The following is a 20,956-nucleotide window of genomic DNA, read 5'->3' as shown; positions in this document are numbered from 1 at the left end:
AAACTCTTGCCAAGAAAAGCCTGCGATGAGTTTGCCTTGGGATCAGCATAGGTCAGAAACAACTTGAAGGTACATAATAATAATAATAGCAATTATGTAATGTTAACAGAAGGCATGATGTAAATCTTCTATAATAATATTAATGGAATCTTTCCTGGCATGCCTGTTATTTAAGTACGGAGACTGCCAAGTCTGTCCTATTCTAGTGTTATCCAAAGTCTTTGGGTGAGTTCCATCAGTTCCATCTAAAAAGCTGCAGTCACAAAAAGAAACTAAAAAAGAGTCTCATTTAGATATACTGTATATAGAGTGATATTTAGCTGGATAGGGCTTCTGATAATTGAAGGATGCTATTAACTTTTTCCAAACTAGATGTTATACTAATGTGTTATAAAAATAGAAGCAGACATATCACCAGTGACTGAAATGAAACAATAAATGGATAATTCCAATAATCTGGAGCAGAAGTTATATTTTTTTCAAGGACAAGATACAATGAATTCAAATTATTCTTCTGATTAATGGTAACTAATTCCTAAAAATCACCTTTGCAAATTTTCAAGACTTTGAGTTTGCAAAACGGATAAAAATAGGCAGACTTGGGAGTCTCTCATTTTGGCGGTCACTGTAGATTAAGGTTGGCAGCAATTAGCAACAACAAAGTTAAACTTAAGATTCACATAATATAATTATTAATGTGTTTTAAAAATCTGTGTTACTTGTCTTCAAAATGCTGCATTCATTTTGTATGTTATTTTATGTGAAATCTTTTCAGAACATGCTTTTTAATACTGAACACAGGAGAAATGTGTTCAGTATTACACATTTCTGCCCCTAACTATTAAGACCACCTTCCTAAATAATATGCTATTACAAATCAGTCTTGGTACTTTGTAAATTGTCAGAAAATCAGGCAAATTTCCCTGTTTTATTGCATGTAATAAACATAAACACAAGAGCTGGACTGTTTATTTAATTAAGCTAATGCTGTTGCTTTGCCATTTTAATTTTGCACATTGAGTAATATTTCTAGAACCAACATTGAGAGTACACCAAGATTGATGCACACTGTTTCTGCAATTCATTTCTCAATTACTTGTTGAAAACCTATTAATGATGCACTTTTCAAAGTGTATTAGGTTTGTCATGGTTTCTAATGAGGTAGGATTATGATGCATTCCCTGACATGAGTCCGTCTACACACAATTTGTGAATCCAGGTTGTGGACTGAAGTCTGAATTACTCCCCATATGAAACACCCTTCCCAGCCTAAAGAACTAATATATCAGAGGGAAGACTGAGGGCCCTTCCACACAACCATATCACCCAGAACATGAAGGCAGAAAGTCCCACAATATCTGCTTTGAATAGGATTATTTGAGTCCACACTGCCATATATTCCAGTTCAAAGCAGATAATGTGATACTTTATTCAGGGCCTGAGATATCTCCATCCCTTAAGCATGCCAACTTTCCACATACATATAAACATTTAATTTGAAGCATTCAAATATGTATCCTTCCACCTGCATTTTGAAGTACAATATGCTAGGAGGACAGTCCCACAATACTATATCTGAATGTGAAGATCTGTTGTCTGAAGCACAGACTGAACCGACTAGGAACCGATTGAAGATTTTGCAGTCCCTAGCCTTCTTATAATAACCAAATCACACAAATTGTGGTTCAAGAACAGGGAACCTGTGCTCCTCGAATGTTGTCGGACTCCCGCTGTCTTCATCCTTGATCACTAGCTATGCCAGCTGATGAAGGGACACTGGATCTCCATTCTTGCTAGATAGAAGCCCATACCTTCCAGAATATAATCCTGGCTTTGCATATCCTAAATATTGACTGGCCTGTCTGTCAAGATCCTGCATCGAAATACCTTGCCCAGTTTCTGGTATTAGAAGGGTTGAATACTCAGAAGTTGTGCAAAGTAATCAATATATGCATAATTATTCCAAATTTGTATACCATATACAGGCAGTTCCCAAGTTATGAACAGGATTCTGTAGGTTTGTTCTTTAGTTGAATTTGTATATAAGTCGAAACAGGGACATTTTTTAAGTTTAACTCCAGCCAAATATAAAGCATAGGGAAGGGCTAACACTGTTGTGGTGTTTGTTTTGCTGTCTATGCCCCTGTTCAGAAAATTTCACCTCACTTTCTGTCCCTGTGAGAATTGAATTTTGAAAAATTTAGGTTATTGTGGAAACAAAGATTGGTGATAAAACTTCACTGGAGACATCTTTCGCCCATGATGACTCTTTCGTGAGTGAATTTCACTTCCAAGGGGTAGATTTCTCTCACTTCCTATTATCTCACCCCTATTCTTAACTGTGAGTCATTTGTAAGTCAGATGTTTGTAACTTGGGGACTGTCTGCATAGTCACGTATAAGGACCTAATCCCATTGATGAGGTCCTCCAGATTGATTAGCCAGCCTCTGTGACAAATTGGGAGGCAACAAGGCAATCCCAGCACCCCACTCCCTGCCTCACTGGCAGCTGACCTACCCTATAACATGTGGGGAAGTGTCACTGCACAGCTTCCCCCTGCGCTAGCTCCATTGTTCCTAATGGAACTCGGGGAGGCTCCTGTATTGGTGGCACAGGATCATAGAATGCTGCCACCCCAGTTGAGTCACAGAGCCCCACCAGAAGTGAGGCTATGTCATGTGATGGGCAGTGTGGGACTCCATGGCTCAACCGAGGCAGAAGCGTCATAGGATGCTGAAATTTCTTTCTGTGATAAGGTCACAAGTTGACTTCATGTATTAGTCAAGTACCAGTTGGGTGGCCAAAATTTGGGAATTTGATAAGACCTGTGAATAAATTGAGACTTATTCCACAAAGAGGTGAAAACACCAATGCTGGCTTAGGATGCCAGCCCCCTCCCCTTGGTTGCTACTGCCATTTCCCTACCCAGGCATTTAAAAAGGACAGAACTGTTGCCACAGCAGAGAAAGTAGAGTGGACCGATGCTTTTTTTTTAGGTTCCCCTGGAACAGACTAAGCTCTTACCCCTTCTCACACTATTTGGAGAAGAGGATGGATCCTTTTTTGAAAAGAGTTTAGGTACAGTATTTACATTGACATGTGGATTTGTCAGTCCAAGTTTTGGGGGCTGCCTTTTTGACTAAAATGTAGGACCTCATCACAGTTACCAATTTAAGTGTCCTAGGATGCTTGTCAGCCAGTTGGAGATAGATGGCCTGTCACACAATGTCCCTCAACTTCCGGTGGAGGCCCTGCCCCAATCCGACATAGAAGCGTCCTAGAACACTTCCTCATCAACACAGAAAAGCTCCAATGGACCCAACACACTTCTGCTCTGGTTGGGTGATGCTTCCCCCGTGTGGAAGCATCTCCACTCCACACCACCTCCTCCACCTGCACTTTCGCCATGCTTGCTAGCAAAACAGCACGGAGGGCATGTGATAAGGTCCTTTTACATGAGTGCATAGGGTAATTCTGCTTTTGCAGAGAAGGAGAAATAAATCGTGTTGAGCACTTCCTCACACACACACACCCTGTATGGCTTTGGAGACTTTATCTGAGCGTAACTTCTTAGTTGATTTTTTTTAAATGTACCTGAAGGAAGCGAAAGAATGCAGCCAATATGGTATTTCATTCTTTTGCTATATGTGCTTCTGCCTATAAAACAAACATAACAAAAAAAGAACGAGGAAGAGATTTTATTCTAAATGGTTTCCTTCAATTTAAGATGCAGTTAAAAATGAATGCATTTTAAGTTGGTTGGAGTTCAGAACATAACATGTTTTTGATACATCTATATTTTTCTTTATAGTAATCCCTTTTTGAACACAACATTTACATTGCAAGGATGTAGTAATAAATTGCATTGGGGTTCCTTGTGTGCTGAGCGGTTTGCAATTTAATTTTGTTTGTTTTTCTTTTGCAAACTCCTTGAAAATGTGTAGCTATCAAGTGTCTTACGCATTCATGACTTGCTTTAGGTCTAAGCAATTTATAGCTGTGTTGTGCTCCGCAGAGATGCATCAGAGTACTGATACGCAGAGTGAAAGTGCCAGTTTTCATTTGCCCAAACTATCTTGCTTTTTCATGTCAGTAATCTTTGTTTTTACAATTTAATAGTGAGCATCATAACTCAGCAATGTGTCTTTACTCTGAAATAGGCCACATCTAAAGTATATCAGCTAGTTGCAGCCAAACTCTCAAGGTTCCTTCTAATGTCTAGAAGTGGACTTTTTCGTAGAATAATTAAAAATGACATTAATGGCAAATCATAGGATGCTTGCTTGGTGATGTACTAAATCAAAGCCTTTGTCAGTTTGCTGCAAATAGCATTTTATTAATGGAGGCAATGCTTGTTATTGGCTTCAATGCGCATTGTAGCTTTGTGTATTTTGTCTGCCTGTTATGCACAGGAATTCAAGCCTATTGGCACAGCTCACAACCGGAAAGCGCAGCCTTTTGTTGCGGCAGCAAATCTGGATGACAAAAGGCAGGTGGTGAGTTCTGCCTATAACTCCCCAATTGGGCTGTATTCCTCTGGCAATATACACGATGCTCTCCATGGACAACTGCGGGGTCTGATGCCAAATGCCGCTGAAAGGTAAGTACCGCGTTGTACATTTTTTGCAGTTCTTGTTGCAACAGCTGTATTGCTTCTGTTTCGTGCTCTTCTAGTCCAGCTCTTGCTGTTTTCCTCTTTTTCTGATGTCCAGAACCTCAGAAATGCTCTGAACATAGTTACCTTCATGTTCATATTACTCATATTGGCAAGATGGAGATGATAGATATTTCTCTACTAGAGGGTTGGCTATACAATGAATCCCATGTTTATGTCCTACTGAGCACAACACAAAAAACTACATAGTGAAATTGATGTCTGCAAACTCACGGGAATTAATTTGACACGCATCTGACTACACATGGGATCATGGGGCAAGTTGTGTTGTTGAAGACTTTCATGGCCAGAATCACTGGGTTGCTGTGAGTTTTTTGGGCTGTATGACCATGTTCCAGAAGCATTCTCTCCTGGCATTTCACCCACATCCATGGGTGTGAGGGCCTCACAACCTCTCAGGATGCCTTCCATAGATGTGGGCGAAACATCAGGAGAGAATGCTTCTGGAACATGGCCATACAGCCTGGAAAACTCACAGAAAACCATGGAGCAAGTTATTTAATTCTAAGTATATTACTCAGATGTAAGTCCTACTAGGTCTTTACTCTCTCCTATATCGGTACTTACGTTTGTTTGGCTTGATTCTATTTATCCTCTCTTTTCCACAATAACAACTTTTGTTTTACTCCTGCTACTATACAACTTACAACTCAATAATTTGTGATCTGTTTGTTAACTAATTTCTAGGAAGAAACCTACAGGTTAAAGAATTCTTTGGTAATCCTTTCCTTTTCATTACAGGATATGGGCTACTTTGAACACAAGCATAATATTCGGCCCAAACCTTTCATAGTCTCAGGCCCAAGCAGGTTATAAAATCTCTCTGTAACGGGTTGCATGTTGTTTTCAATGGCTTCTCACAGTTCAACTCAAAACAGTAACATGGCTACTTTAGTATGTCGTAAAGCCTTCTAATGACTAAAATGTATGCTTTGTAACATATGTAAATCTAAAATCAAAACATCATCCCCAAAACATGGTTCTTACATCACTGAATATACTGGTTTGATCACAGCATTTTGCCAAGTACTAATATTTCCCAAAACTAATTAATTTAATAAATAGAACACTAGAAGACATATTAAGGTGACATATTTACAAGGACCGGCAGAAGTTCCTACACCAAGGCAGTGTGACAATATTGACAGATATGGCTTGTAGCAGAGGCTAGAAGAAGCATGTTACAACTCCTGGAATCCTTCTGTTAATGAAAAATTCGGGGTGTACCAGGAACATAGCATTTGCAAGTACTGCTGGTGGTGATATATTGAGTCGCATGATAGGTCTGAAATCGTGGAAGGTAGGTAGGTAGGTAGGAAGGAAGGAAGGAAAAGGAAGGAAGGAAAGAAATAAAGAAGAAAGGAAGAAAAGAAGGAAGGCAAGAAGGAAAAAGGAAGGAAGAGAAAAAGGAAAGAAGAAAGGAAGGAAGGCAGGAAGGAAGGAAGGACGGAAGGAAGGGAGGGAGGGAGGGAGGGAGGAAGGGAGGGAAAGGAAAGAAGGAAGGAAGGAGAAGAAGGAAGGAAAGTAAGAAAGAATGGAAGGAAGACAGGAATGAGGGAAGGGAAGAAAGAAGAAAGGAAGGAAAGAAAGAATGGAAGGAAGGAAGGAAGGAAGGAAAGGAAAGGAAAGGAAAGAAGGAAGGAGAAGAAGGAAAGAAAGAAAGAATGGAAGGAAGACAGGAATGAAGGAAAAAGGAAGGAAGGAAGGGAAGGAAGGAAGGAGGAAAGGAAGGAAGGAAAAAAGAAAGGAAGGAAAGAAGGCAGGAAGGGAGGCAAGCAGGAAGGAAGGGAAGGCAGAAAGGGAGGAAGGAAGGAAGGCAGGCAGGCAAGCAAACACACTGGACTTTTAAAGGTTAACTAGAATAGCTGGTTTGACCATTGAGCAGAATAAAAAAAAAACAGAGCAAGCAGCGGATGCTTGAGGGATATTTATTTATTTATTTATTTATTTATTTTTGTCATGTCTTTCTCCTGATGACAGCTAACAATAAGTACAAAACAATGCAAAGACATTAAAATATACAATCCAAATAATGATATGAAAACTATTAACATTAAAATATTAAAATTGTATTAAAAGCTTATCCCTTCCTTAAAATCCCAATCACACCACCATTAAAGGTAGTTTATACATGCTTGATGACAAGAAGGGATGGGGCCATCCTGACCTCTCTAGGGAGAGAACTCCATGTTTCTGTATTTTAAGGATGGAGCTTTGTGTGTCACCCAGCCCATCTTCCCAGCCCTGAAAGAATCAGCTGCACTGAGCTTTTAGTGTTGTTGAAACATATTCATCTGCCAATCTACTCCATTTCTCCTATGGCAGCAGAGCATCTCGACTTGTCATACTATCTCATGGAACTTTATTGCCCCAGGAGTTAACTAAAACAAGAAGAGAAAACATTTTGGTGGAATTTAAGAAACAGAAGGGATACAATCTGATAGGAATGTTTCTGCCCATCTCAGATTCTTTACTTGTATGAGTATATCATATGTGACCTGAGGACTAATATTGATATTGCACTCAAACTTAAGAGAAAGTTTGTCAAATCAACTATGGTTTGCCATATATAACAATATGACAACCCATATTCTCATTTTGTTTCTCTTTGAGTCAAATTATGAAAAAAAAGTGAAAAAAAGACTAATGAGAAAAGAAGGCTATTATTGTGAACGAAGCATAGCGTTTACCTAGCAAATATAATATTTTTATGCTGGCAGGCATTTGAAATAATCTTGCTAAATGAACTCCCCACTTCCACCTCCTTTTCTCTCTGACACCAATTGTGTCCTATTACACATATCAACCCCTGTAAGTAGCTTTTTAACTCTGTGCCTGATCTTTTGCTGTTAACGCTCACTTTACTGACCAGCTTCTGAAGATGGTTTTATTCCTGAGCAACAGTGTGTATGGTTGTATGGCTCTCCCCTTGTAGGGATATTTGGCTGAGTGTTTTGGCATCTGTAAAACGGGCTGCATAGTTGTGTTGGAGCATGTGAGACTCTTCTGGGATTCTTTGACTTGCCTTTGATGGTAAGGAATGTGCATTTCTTAAATAGTCTCTTCCCTGAGGGAAGGTAACGTTGTGTTTTGAGGATGACATTTCATACAAAGCCAGAAAAAGCTTACGTTAAACTTTTTCTGGCTAATATTTAGGTTATATAGCAATAGTAAATACTTAAAATTGAATTACAGTAATAACAAGTCACGTTTTGTGGATGTCTGAGACTTCGGATTGCTATCATTATCTGCAGTCATTGAAAGCCATAAGATAGACATTTGGTTTCACGTTGTCCAAAAATTTGGCATCCGCCAAAGGTCAAGGTCCTGCTGAAAGCGGATATAGCATTATGCTACGGTAATAAAACTCTACAAGACTGCAAGGAAACGAAGGTGTTCAGATGGGTGCAGGGAGGATAGAACTGTGTAAAGAGCACTTACACAAGTTAGTATGACATCCAACTACTATCTAGTTATGCAAGCAGAAATCACAAATAAGAGCCTGGCCTAGATTGTAATTTTCTGCACACTTCCCTAAGAGTAAACCTACTGAAACCCATAAGCATGCATGAGATTGTAGGAAAATATCACAGATATTCCTGCTTAATTCAGAAGTCAGTCCCATTGCAATCTTGTTCAGGAATAAAAATGTGTAAGGAAATATTTACACTGCAATTCTAGAGTATGTTATGCAGAACTAAGCCTCATTATCTCTGTTGTGTAGATAGTGCCGAGAAATAAATTCTCATCCTTAGAGCAGCTTTAGGTATTATGTAGTGGCAAACTACATATTGGGGGGGGGGGGCAGGACAGGTTTTTGGGACTAATGTCCCCCATAACTAAAAAACAACATGCAAGCTACTGTTTCTGAGAGTTGTAATTCCAAATGTCAATATCTGTCCTAGAGGTTATTGGCATTGTAGGAGGCCAACTTTCCTATGACTTGGCCATAAGCAGCCTATTATCTTCTAGCATAAAAAGGTTTTAAAGCAATGGTGTCCAACCTTTGGTCCTCCAGATCTTTTGGACTTCAGCTCCCAGAATTCCTGGCCATTGGACAAGCCGGTCAGAGCTTCTAGAAGCTAGAGTCCCAAACACATGGAGGACCAGCAACTTTGTGCCAGGGAAGAAATGAAGCCTTCACTTCCTTTAAGTACAGTAGAGTCTTGCTTATCCAACATAAATGAGCCGGATAAGCGAAAATGTTGAATAATAAGGAGGGATTAAGGAAAAGCCTATGAAACGTCAAATTATGTTATGATTTTACAAATTAAGCACCAAAACATCATGTTTTACAACAGAATAGCAGAAAAAGCAGTTCAAAACACTTTTTTTCATGTCAGGAGCAACTTGTGAAGCTGCAAGCCGCTTCTGGTGTGAGAGAATTGGCCGTCTGCAAGGACGTTGCCCAGGAAACGCTCGGATGTTTTGATGTTTTATCATCCTTATGGGAGGCTTCTCTCATGGCCCCTCATGGGGAGCTAGAGCTAATAGAGGGAGTTCATCCGTGCTCTTCCCGGATTCAAACCTCCGACCTGTCAGTCTTCAGTCCTGCCGGCACAAGGGTTTAACCCATTGCACCACCGTAATATTATATAGTAATTACTGTATTTATGAATTTAGTACCAAAACATTGCAATGTATTGAAAACATTGACTCCCCAGAGAAACAGTTGTGGATCCAGGTAGGAGGCAGACTGTTTTGTATAATACAGAACGTTGGGTGAGCGAAGGTTGGATAAGTGAGACTCTATTCAGAAACAGTGATAATACTGAAAACAGACCTTTTAGCACAAAAGATGATATCTGAATTCATCAAATATCAGATGAAGACACAGTTTTTTCTATGAGGATAAATTAGTACCATCCAGGAGTTCCCAGCCAAAGAAAATGATAGTGTTGACCATAAATATTGCAGTCTTTCTCATAACTACTGTAAATATTTAAATTTGGAGAGCTGTTGTTTAGAAATTGTAAAAGCATGCTTCCTTTGTCAATTTGGAATAAATGCAAGAAAATGCATTTAGACATGTCTGAATAGTTTGTGTGGCATCATAAAAATCGTAAGAATCCTTAACTTCTATCCAGTTGTAATTCTGCACCGGTGCTTCGAATGGATTGGTATCTACCATTAAAACAGTACATTGTTAGAAAACAGATGACGTTGGTGTCATCTGTTTTCTAACAATGCACAGTATTATGACAGCACCAAAAACATACACTGGCACTGTGGAATGGATAATCTAGAAGAAAGTGTGTCAATATCATTAAAAATTATTGTATTGTTTTCTACATGGCAATCGACATTAACTTCTTCATTTCCTTCTGATGCTGATTGAAAATTTCAATATAGTCGAGTCAGCAATATATGTTGTACCTCATCATAATTATGTGCCAGATTTTGACATAATCAGAAACATAAGACTTGGATACGTAATTATACTTTCAATAAATTCATAATTATATGCTGAAGACATAGAGAAAGACTAAAAGTTGGCTCCGATTTTCGTTTTCTTGCATTTTGTTCATTTGCTTGCGTTGCCCTTGCAACTCTTGTTCTTCACCTCTGGTTCTCTCTCCGGTTTGCATCACCTGTTTCTCCTGTACTGGTTTTTGGCACAGTGTATGCAGTACTCCTTCTGGTTTTGATGGCGGCAGCGGACGTAGCACCCCTTCGTCAGTTAGCACTGTTAGCACTATTTGTCCTACTGAATTGAAAGCGGCAGCTAAGATGGCCCCCAACATTCCCTTAGAAATGGAACTTCCCGGCGTCAAGATTGTACACGCTCAGTTTAACACTCCCATGCAATTGTATTCAGATGACAATATTATGGAAACGCTGCAAGGGCAGGTTTCTACCGCACTGGGGGAAGAAACCCCACAAAGGTAATTGTGGCCACTTTGTGTGCTTGTCCTGTCTCCTCATGCATGGATAATGCTGCCAGTATTAGTTCTGTGCTTCGTTCGTCATTAAGGCTTTAAAATATTAAGACGTGAGTTTTTAAGGCTTCGAAATAATACAACATTCCTGAAAATATAGTCAGTACCGTCCTTGTCATTCATTTCAGTGGAGTATGATTTAGAGTAAAAATGCTTGATAGAAGACATAGTATGGGCATATTTTTTTGCTTCTTTTGACTCTGTTCAATTTACTTACTTGTTCACATTTGTATAAAAAAAACCTTACGTACTTCCAAACAATAGGTGATGAGAGCATATATTAGAAGAACCTCATCTCATTTAGCATTCTCTAAACTCTGAAGACACCAGAAGCAATGTAGGATTAGTCCATGGATGGGAAACCACCAACAAATACAGTTCTTCTGGGCTACATTTCAGAAGAAGGAACTGGTAAAGCCATCTGAGTATTCTTAGACTTTGAAATTAGTGGGGTTTCCATAAGTCGACAGGTGAATTGAAGGAGCACACACACACACACATATATATAGGCCCCCAAGCTTCATCATCTTTAAGTCCTTCCTTCTATAGCAGTGATTCTCAACCTTCCTAATACACGACCCTTTAATACAGTTCCTCATGTTGTGGTGACACCCTCCCTCCCAACCATAAAATCATTTCCATTGCTACTACTGTTATGAATCGTAATGGAAATATCTTATATGGAGGATGTATTCCCTGGACCAAATTTGGCACAAATACCCGATATCCCATGACCAACAGAAAATACTGGAAGGGTTTGGTGGGCATTGACTTTGGGTTTTGGAGTTGTAGTTCACCTACATCCAGAGAGCACTGTGGACTCAAACAATGATGGATCTGGACCAAACTTGACACAATATGCACAAATGTGAACAGTGGTGGATTTTGGAGAAAATAGACCTTGACGTTTGGGAGTTGTAGTTGCTGGCATTTATAGTTCCCCTACAATCAAAGAGAATTCTGAACCCCACCAATGACAGAATTCGGCCAAACTTCCCACACAGAACCCCCATGACCAACAGAAAAGACTGTGTTTTCTCATGATTTTTGAAGAGCCCTCTGACACCCCCTTGCGACCTCTCCAGGGCTCCCGACCCCGAGGTTGAGAAACTCTGTTTTTTAGTAAGAAACAAAGTTGTCCAAGATACTGTACATGCTGTTTCCCTTTTGGTTACTGAACTCTTAAGTTCACATATAAGCAATCCCTAAGTTATGAACAAGATCGGTTCTGTAGGTTTGTTCTTAAGTTGGACTTGTATGTAAGTTGGAATAGTTGCATTTTTAAGTGAAACTCTACTCCCATATCTCTCTCTCACACACACAGAGAGAGAGAGAGAGAGAGAGCTTTGCATAGCAAGGGTAGAGCTAACACCTCGTGGTGTTTGTTTTGTCATCTGTGACCCTGTTCAGAAGATTCCACCTCAATTTCTGTCCCTGTGACAATTGGATTTTGAAATATTTGGTATGTTGTGGAAATATGGATTGGTGAGAAAGCTTCAGTAGAAACCCCTTTTTCCCTTGATCACTCTTGCAGGAATGAATTTCCCTTCCTAGGGGTAAATTTCTCTCACTTCCTCTTTTCTCAGCCCTGTTCTTAACTATGAGTCATTTGTAAGTCAGATGTTTGTAACTTGAGGACTGCCTGTACTTGTAAACTTTGTTTAAAGATGGGCTCAAAGCCAACCTTAAAAACTCTGGAATAGACACTGAGAACTGGGAGGCCCTGGCCCTTGAGCGCTCCAGCTGGAGGTCAGCTGTGACCAGCAGTGCTGCAGAATTCGAGGAGGCACGAGTGGAGGGTGAAAGAGAGAAACGTACCAGGAGGAAGGCGCGTCAAGCCAACCCCGACCGGGACCGCCTTCCACCTGGAAACCAATGCCCTCACTGCGGAAGAAGATGCAGAGCAAGAATAGGGCTCCACAGCCACATGCAGACCCACAAGGAAACCCATGATGGAAGACCATCTTACTCGTCCAACGAGGGATCGCCTAAGAAGAAGAAGAAGACTTGTAAACTTTGTGTTTCTGCTGTTTTTGTCAAATCTGATTTATGTTCTCCTTTTAAATTTGTCATTAGCTAAGCCATGAAAAGTCTAGACATAATATGTCTTCGTCAGAAAAACATCTGACTTACAAATGGATATGAACTAGGAACAAAAGTGTAGATAACCCAATGTTGTGCTAATCTAGTGGAAAATTAACATCTTAAATCAGAAAACGGACACTAACGAACTTGCTTAATTGTGGATGTGATTCTGTGAGATACTTAGTAAGTGTCCTGACTTTATCCATTCTGGAATCCTGGAATGAACACCCATTTATCAAATTACAAGTATGAGCAAACATGCTTTTAGGAACCATTCCAGTAAAAAGAGAGAGAGAGAGAGAGAGAGGACTGAGATGTCTCTTGATGGAGTTCATTTTCACTAGGCATAAGCTTGGAATTGCTGTCTTACTGCCCTGGAGTATTTTGTGTCTAGTAACTAATACCACCTCTAAGGCTCTTATGAGACATCCCAATGGCCTTCAACATGACTATTCATTATATTAAACACAAGCTAAAGTGACTCTCAGATTTCTTTTAGAAAGCAATTAAAAGATCTGCCATTTATATTTATAGATTACAGTAAATATATTTTAAAATCAGGTTTGGAAAAGTTACTTTTTGGGAATCATCCTTAACAGTAAATTCTCCAATCTCTTTTCAAAGGCTATTTTATTTCATGGCCAGCTAACACCTCCCAACAAAGGATTCCCCCAGGCAGGAAGCAGCCAGACTTTGAAGCTGCAAGGCTATTCAATTCTAATCAAGGTGGTCAGTTGCAACATTCACACTTGTCTCAAACAGACAAGAGTTCCTTCTCCCACTCTGTATATTCCACAGATATATAAACCTCACTTGCCTAGTTTCCAACAGACTCACAACCTCTGAGGATGCCTGCCATAGATGTGGGTGAAACGTCAGGAGAGAATGATTCTGGAACATGGCCATACAGCCCAGAAAACTCACAGCAACCCAGCTATTTTATTTGTTACTTAGATTTATCTTTAAAGGGATGCAACCACCCTGGTTAGGGAGATCGCAATTGGTGACAAAGCCTTCTATGTTGGTGCTCCATCTCTAATGTGTACTCTCTTTAGAAATGACCGTTGGTTGAGTTATCTCATGCTACTTGTCTAAAGAACTCAGTGGGACTTAAATCTGAGTAAACTTATATAGGATCACAGTATTTAAACCCAAGTATCTTTGACTCAAGGAATGTAAGATCTGCTGCTGCTGCTACTGCTTTTCACTTTGGGAGTGCTAATTGTTTTTATTTGTCTTATATTTATTTTTCTTAAAATGAGCTTGTTTGACATTTCGTTTTGTGAACTGCTTTGAACAAAAGCCGAGGAAAGACAGCATTAATGGAACAATCTTGGGGCTTGGGCAGACTATAGTTGTTGTCACTCTAACAGCACAGGAAATATCCTGGGGAAAAGGTTAATCCTCAACCTTTGCACATACAAAACATGCAACAATAGGAAGTCAGAGTATCTAAAGTTCACAGTTGGAACTCCAGCTTTCAGGCACTGTAGAACTCGCTCTATAGATGTCTACAGTGACTGTGCCCAACAAAATTATGTCTTTGAAAAACAGATGTGGATGACTGTTTCTTAAACAAATGCTCCCTCATCCAATAGAACATAGTTTGGTCCATACGAAAAAGTATTTGTATTTGTGATAAGGTATTAGGGGGGGTCTTGTTTTCATGCTCCATTAAAAAAACAGTTGAAAATGTCATTGAGAAAGATCAAACCATTCATTACAATAGGTTTTTGGATCTTATTGTGCAAAAAGGAGAAAATACTGTGATTTATAAAGGTCATCTGAATAAATGTATTCTCTGCATTAATAATTGACATGTTGTTGTTTCCCTTCTTCCCTTCTGCATTGAGTAACTATCATTTTTTCATCTCTTCTACTGACTTTGCAGTGACCCAGTGCCAGCTGCAGTGCCGCAGTCGGATGTTTACAGGATGCTCCATGATGACCATCAAGGAGCTAGTCAGCCGCGCCAGTCTGGTTCCTTTAAAGTGCTCCAAGACATGGTCTCTGATGAGTCTGGTTAGTTGCAGTTTTCCTACCAGTCTTCATATAGGTTGTGAGCATAGCATGTCTAGAAGAGCACCTATCTGAAACCAAACACATTTAGGTAAGGTCAAGATAGGAGGGTACCAGGCAACTACATGCCTACCATCTTGAGATCCATCATAGCAAAAGCATGAGATACAGTAGACCTGCTTTTATGCAGGCTGATTGAACATAGTTTCAGAAATACACAAAGGAGTCATGCTGGAGGACCTGGTGATGCCCAGAGAAGTGTTTTCTCTGGTCCTTCAACATGATTCAATGGTCAACTTCCACCAGAAGGTGGACAGCTGCTGCTTGGTTCAGTGAGTTCTGCAACCACAAGATCGTGGCTTTTGTCAGTTCCTAGCTTTCTGATTTTCAGATCCTTTGGTTGGGACTACCTAACAAATATGCCCTCCAAACCTACCTAAGAGATAGGTTTGGAGGGCATATTTGGTCATTAATAAGCCTAAACATTAATCCTATAAGTTTTGAGGTCGTAAGTACAGCTTCTTGTTGTTGTGTGCCTTCATGTTTAAATATTTGAAAAGATGTCATAAGGAAGAGGGAGCAGACCTGTTTTCTGCTGCCCTGGAGACTAGGACTTTTTTCAAATTGCAGAAAAGGAGTTTCAACTTGAACATTAGGAAGAACTTCCTGATTGTAAGAGCTGTTCAACAGTGAAACTCTGCCTCAGAATGTAGCAGAGGTTGGATGGTCATCTGTCTGAGGTACTTTGTGTTTTTCCTGCATGGCAGGGAATTGGACTAGATGTCCCATGTGGTCTCTTCCAACTCTGTGATTCAGATCATTTTTGACTTAAGAGACCTTCAGATAAACTTGTCATAGGGATTTCTAACCTTAAGGGAGTGTGTGGCTCCAGTAAGGTTATCCAGTAAGTTTCCATGGCCAAGTGAGGAATTGAACCCTGGTCTCCTGAGTCATAACCCAACACTCAAAGCACTATGCCACATTGGCACTACACAATCTTCAATCCATTACACCACACCGGTTACGATTTCATAAATATTAGCCAGAATGCCTATAAATTCCTAAACATTTATTTCTCAGAATGTATTAATATAAGATTCTGTGTTGTCTTGCAAACAAGAGTGTCATATCTTCTTCTCTTTCAGACGGGAGGCCCGTTGGTACAAGGAGTGTCAGAGCACCAGTAACAAAGATGGCTGCTGGTGGGGGAAGTGTACCCAAAGTGCCTTTGTGTGACAAGTGTGGAAATGGAATTGTGTAAGATATTTTATTTATGTTAAATAGAGTCATAGCATAAATACACATGTAGAATAGCTCACATTAAGCTAGTGGGGAAAAAAATAGATGAGATTCATCTTTCTCTGGTAAGCAGCATTTTTTTTGGTCATGCATTTTGTTGTACTTTTTATACAAAAAGGCTAACACACAATTGATAAAACAAGACCATCCCATCCCATATATTTACAATAAGAAACGAAAATGAAAAGAAAACAGGAGAGAAGAAGTAGAAAGCAAAGTCGGGCACTAATTCTTAAAAGATACTTTACAAATCAAGCATTTAAAATAATAAATTATTGGTTTGTATTATGCATTTTAATCCATTGACTTCATTTTAAAAGTACGTTGATTTTTAAAAAGCAGATGGTTTGTGAAAGGAGTGTAAATAATATCTGCATATCATATGTTACTTTTAAGTAACATTGTGAAGTTTATTGGTTTTGCTTTCTCCTCTTGGCTCCTGCTAAAGTTTAGCCTCAGTGGGGTGCCAGAGTGGCTGCGATATGGCATGGGATCAAGTGAGGAAGACTGAAGTTCACTTAGTGCTGTGCATTAATTAGTGAACGCATGGCTTCTTGGATCATATGCAAAAAAAGATCCTGTAGCACTGTAGAGACTAAGACAGGACTTCTTAAACTTTTTTGACTCGCAACCCCTTTCACCCAAGAAATTTTCATGTGACCCCAGGTATAGGTATAGAAAATAGGTTAAAAAATCAAACACCTATGGTAATAAATACCATTTGCAAGTCATAATAATAATAATAATAATAATAACAATAATAATAATAATACTTTATTTGTACCCCGCTACCATCTCACCAAGGGACTCAGTGCGGCTTACATGAGGCCAAGCCCACAGCACATCAATAAACAAAGGCGATAACAAATAATCAATACAAACAGTTAAATGCTAAATGGGTGGATTTTCCTTTTTATTAAGTTCTAGCTTGGGTACCCAGTGATGCCCGGATTATTTGAAATGGGATTTTTTTGTTTTGTTTTTGGATGTTAGGTAATATCAGTTTGGTAATTTGTACTGCTGTTTTTTGTAATGTTAATACTTTCTGTGTGTAAACCACTCTGAGTCCACTTGGGGAGATAGGGCAGGTTATAAATAAAGTATTATTATTAGTCATAATAACAATAATAATAAGCTTTATTTATACCCCACCCCCCTCTCCCCAAAGGGACTGTGGGCAGCTTGCAACAATCAATAGATACAGAAAGTCATATAGCAATTATTATTTGATACACAAGAGTAGTATACGGCAAACAAGATCATTGTGCTGGCTTTTGTATTTGATCTTTTCTTATTATTATTATTGTTGTCATTATTTATTAGGAAATTTTTATTTATTATTTATTAGCAATTATTATTTATTAATAAAAAGTTGGTCTCTGCTTTTTAAAAAAATGAATGCTCCCATTAGAAAATGCATAAGGATGTGGGTGAACTGCAATTCCCAAAAATTCAAACTTGGTCACGTTGGGTCTGTGTGCCAAGTTTGGTCCAGATTCAGTTCACAGTACTCTCTGGATGTAGGTGAGCTACAACTCCTATATATCCCCCCAACCGCCTACCATATTTTTTGTTGGTCATGAGGGATCAGTGTGCTAAGTTAGTTCCAGGTCCATCATTGGTGGGGTTCAGAGAGCTCTTTGACTGCAGGTGAATTATAAATCCCAGTGCCTTCAACTCCTATACATCAAGGTCAATCCCTCCTCCAAACCTCTCCAGTATTTTTTGTTGATCAAGAGGGTTCTGTGTGCCAAATGTGGTCCAGGTCCATTGTCTGTGCAGAATAAACTACAACTTCAATCATGTTGAATCAGTCCCCCAAACCCCTCCAGTATGTTCAGTTGCCGATCAATTTCTCTCTGTTTGCTGTGTGCCATTGAGAAGAGGAAAGGTTATGGGAGAGGCAGTGGGCAGGAACATGCAAATTCCAAACCAATGGAGAGAATAAGAAACACTTAGATGTCTGTGATGGAGGAAACACATAAAATCTAAGATGGAATTGTCCCCATATGAAAGCCTTCACTTGGGTGGTGGGCAGTATGGTGTTTGTGGAGGACATTGGCAGGGCTCTTGTACATGTTTACGGTGCTCACTATAACCTGCAATGTCATTGGAGGAAGGGCCTTTCGTGTCTCCTGAGTAGTGGTAGCAATAGCTGTTTGTGGATGCAGGAGCTTGTCTGTGTAAGCCATACACACACATATATGTTTTCACTTTTATTACTAGCTGTCCCCTGCCATGCATTGCTGTGGCCCAGTCTGGTGATCAGGAAAATCAAGTAATGAGAAAGTGTTCGTTTCTAATATCTGTAATTTCTTTATGCTTGTGGGTCAACAGTATTTCTTGCTGTTTCTTTGTCAGTATTGATGTGGAGATTGTCTGGTTTGCCTACTCTGGAACATGGAACATATCATTGTCCTTCTTTAGGGATCCCTTTCAAATCTATGATACTATATCTGTGTGTGTGTGAATCATATATATCTATCTATATCTATGGCTGGATGGCTCTTTGTCAGGAGGGCTTTGATTACATTTTCTTGCCCTGGTGAAGGGAGTTGGACTGGATGGCCTTAAGTATTTTCTGTTAGTCATGGGGGTTCTGTGTGGGAAGTGTGCCCCAATTCTGTCGTCGGTGGGGTTCAGAATGCTCTTCGATTGTAGGTGAACTATAAATCCCACCAACTACAGCTTCCAAATGTCAAGGTCTATTTCCCCCAAACTTCATCTGTGTTCATATTTGGGCATATAGAAATATGGAATGCCCAGATCCATCATTGTTTGAGTCCACAGTGCTCTCTGGATGTAGGTGAACTATAACTCCCAAACTCAAGATCAATGCCCACCAGACCCTTCTACTGTTTTCTGTTGGTCTTGGGAGTACAGTGTGCCACGTTTGGTTCAATTTCATCATTGGTGGAGTTCAGAATGCTCTTTGATTGTAGATGAACGATAAATCCCAGCAACTACAACTCTCAAATGACAAAATCATTTTTTTTTTAGTGATGGTCACTCCTTGGGTTAGTAGGTGTCTTGTGGCCAAATTTGGCGGCAATTCATCTAGTGGTTTTTGAGTTATGTTAATCCCACAAACGAACATTACATTTTTATTTATATAGATGTGTATAGATAACTGAAGCATTTGCAGCAAGGTCCACAGTAAACAATGCATTTTATTGCTAATAGATCCATATAATGTCTAAAATAGCCACTAAGTAGTGTTCAGAAATCTTTTATTATTGGCAAACTTTTTATGACCCCAGTGTTGAGCTAAGGGGTCAAAAGAACAAAGCTAATAGCATGAGCTTTTATAGACTAAGTCTACATTTTCAAATACATCTCAGTGTATGAAAGCTTATACCACCAATTTTGTTCTTGAAGTCTCTAAGGTGCTTTGAGATCCCTTTGCATACTGATGTTCCAGAGAGATATGGCTGTGTTTTTTTTTTATTCCGATATCAAAGTTATGATATCTTTATTAAATTGTAGCTTATTGATTTTATTGATGCTCTTTTTTTTTTTACATGCAGCGGCCCAGTTGTCAAAGCGCGAGATAAGTACAGGCACCCCGAATGTTTTGTGTGCTCTGACTGCAACCTGAACCTGAAGCAGAAAGGTTACTTCTTTGTGGAGGGCCAGCTATACTGTGAAACCCACGCAAGGGCTCGCATGAGGCCCCCGGAGGGATACGAAGCCGTCACTGTTTATCCCAAGGCTTAACTGTTTGGAGATGCCAATACCTGTATGCGCACATACAAGCGTTATCAGCTTACACCAACAACGCAACTGCCTGAATCCAGCATAATTGCTCTTTTAAAATTGGGAGAGGGATGGAAAAGTTGGGAAAGGATATTTCTTAGAGGTCATGTTAGTGTGTATATATATGTATGTGGAAGAGTTTTCAAAAATATTGCCGCCGTGCCTGCCACTGTAATCTGAATGAAGATAATATTAAACAGCAGCTGAGTCCTTGTGTGTTTACTTAGAGCATTCTACAGTGAGAGAACCATAGTTTGGTCCAGATTTTCACATTCATTTTTGGTCTGATATCCCATAAGAAGGGACCCAGCCCATAGCTGCACAAAGCATATGGTCCGGGAAGACAAATTCCATAAGCTCAAGGCAGATACATTATATAAAGAATGCTTAGCACTATGAATGTTGTATGAGCCTCCTTTTTAGTACTGTCATCTATTTCTCATATAGTCAAAGAGTTTTTGCCCATCTGCTCTCTTGCCTGCTGGGTTGCAGTGGCATCACTAAGGTTGATGCCATGCACTGCAGTAACTCATGGTGACACCTCCATGGATTTCCTCCTATACCGCAATCTTGTGGCTAAAATGCCAGATGATTTTACAAAACCAACAAGTATAAAAACCCAGTAGCAACAAAAAAAATCCAAGGTATTGTCAAAGGCTTCTGCATGCGGTTTCTGGACTGTATGGCCATGTTCTTGCAGCATTTTCTCCTGACATTTTGCCTGCATTGTGGCTGGCTTCTCCTCTGAAGATGCCAGCCACAGATGCAAGCAAAATGTCAGGATAGATCTATTTATTGATTAGTCCTCTGATCATAGCAACGATGAAACATCATGAGAAAATGCTGCTAGAACTCAGCCATACAACTTGGAAACCACACAAAAACCCAAAAAACCAACAGATGCTTGTAATGTGTGCAGATGAAACTACATAATTCAAAGCATCCTTGTACTTGGATAATAGTGACAGGTTCAAAGAGTAAATTTGGTTCAGAAAGTAAATTTGCATAGAATTTTAATCCTGTGGGTATATTGATAGACTACATGTGACCTGGACTTATGAAAAACAGTTTTGTAGTTGTGTGTAACTCTAGAGATTTAAAAAAATAAAATAACAATAAATTTCTGCTGAAATACAGCACAAAAATATAGATAATAATGTTGGTGCCACTCACTTCGATGGTG

The 20,956-nt window shown here is 39.5% G+C and overlaps 1 protein-coding gene across 2 annotated transcripts in view; it reads left to right on the top strand.

Moving 5' to 3' along the window:
- PDLIM3 (PDZ and LIM domain 3) overlaps nt 1–19,983 on the top strand; it is a 38,969-nt gene extending 18,986 nt beyond the window's left edge. The window contains exons 4-8 of one of the 2 annotated variants that reach the window (XM_060778623.2): nt 5,417–5,484; nt 10,297–10,560; nt 14,591–14,721; nt 15,864–15,975; nt 19,545–19,983. In XM_060778623.2, the coding sequence (XP_060634606.2) occupies nt 5,417–5,484; nt 10,297–10,560; nt 14,591–14,721; nt 15,864–15,975; nt 19,545–19,734 (765 nt within the window). In that variant the 3' untranslated portion in view covers nt 19,735–19,983. Of the gene's footprint in view, nt 1–4,412; nt 4,601–5,416; nt 5,485–10,296; nt 10,561–14,590; nt 14,722–15,863; nt 15,976–19,544 lie in introns of both variants that reach the window. The other variant, XM_060778624.2, reaches the window with a different exon arrangement.
- The last annotated feature ends 973 nt before the right edge of the window (nt 19,984–20,956 follow it).

Source organism: Anolis sagrei, chromosome 5 (assembly GCF_037176765.1).
Source record: "Anolis sagrei isolate rAnoSag1 chromosome 5, rAnoSag1.mat, whole genome shotgun sequence".
In the NCBI taxonomy this organism is placed as follows: domain Eukaryota; kingdom Metazoa; phylum Chordata; class Lepidosauria; order Squamata; family Dactyloidae; genus Anolis; species Anolis sagrei.
Note: the sequence above shows the minus strand (reverse complement) of the source record. Positions and strands in the feature narration are given on the sequence as shown.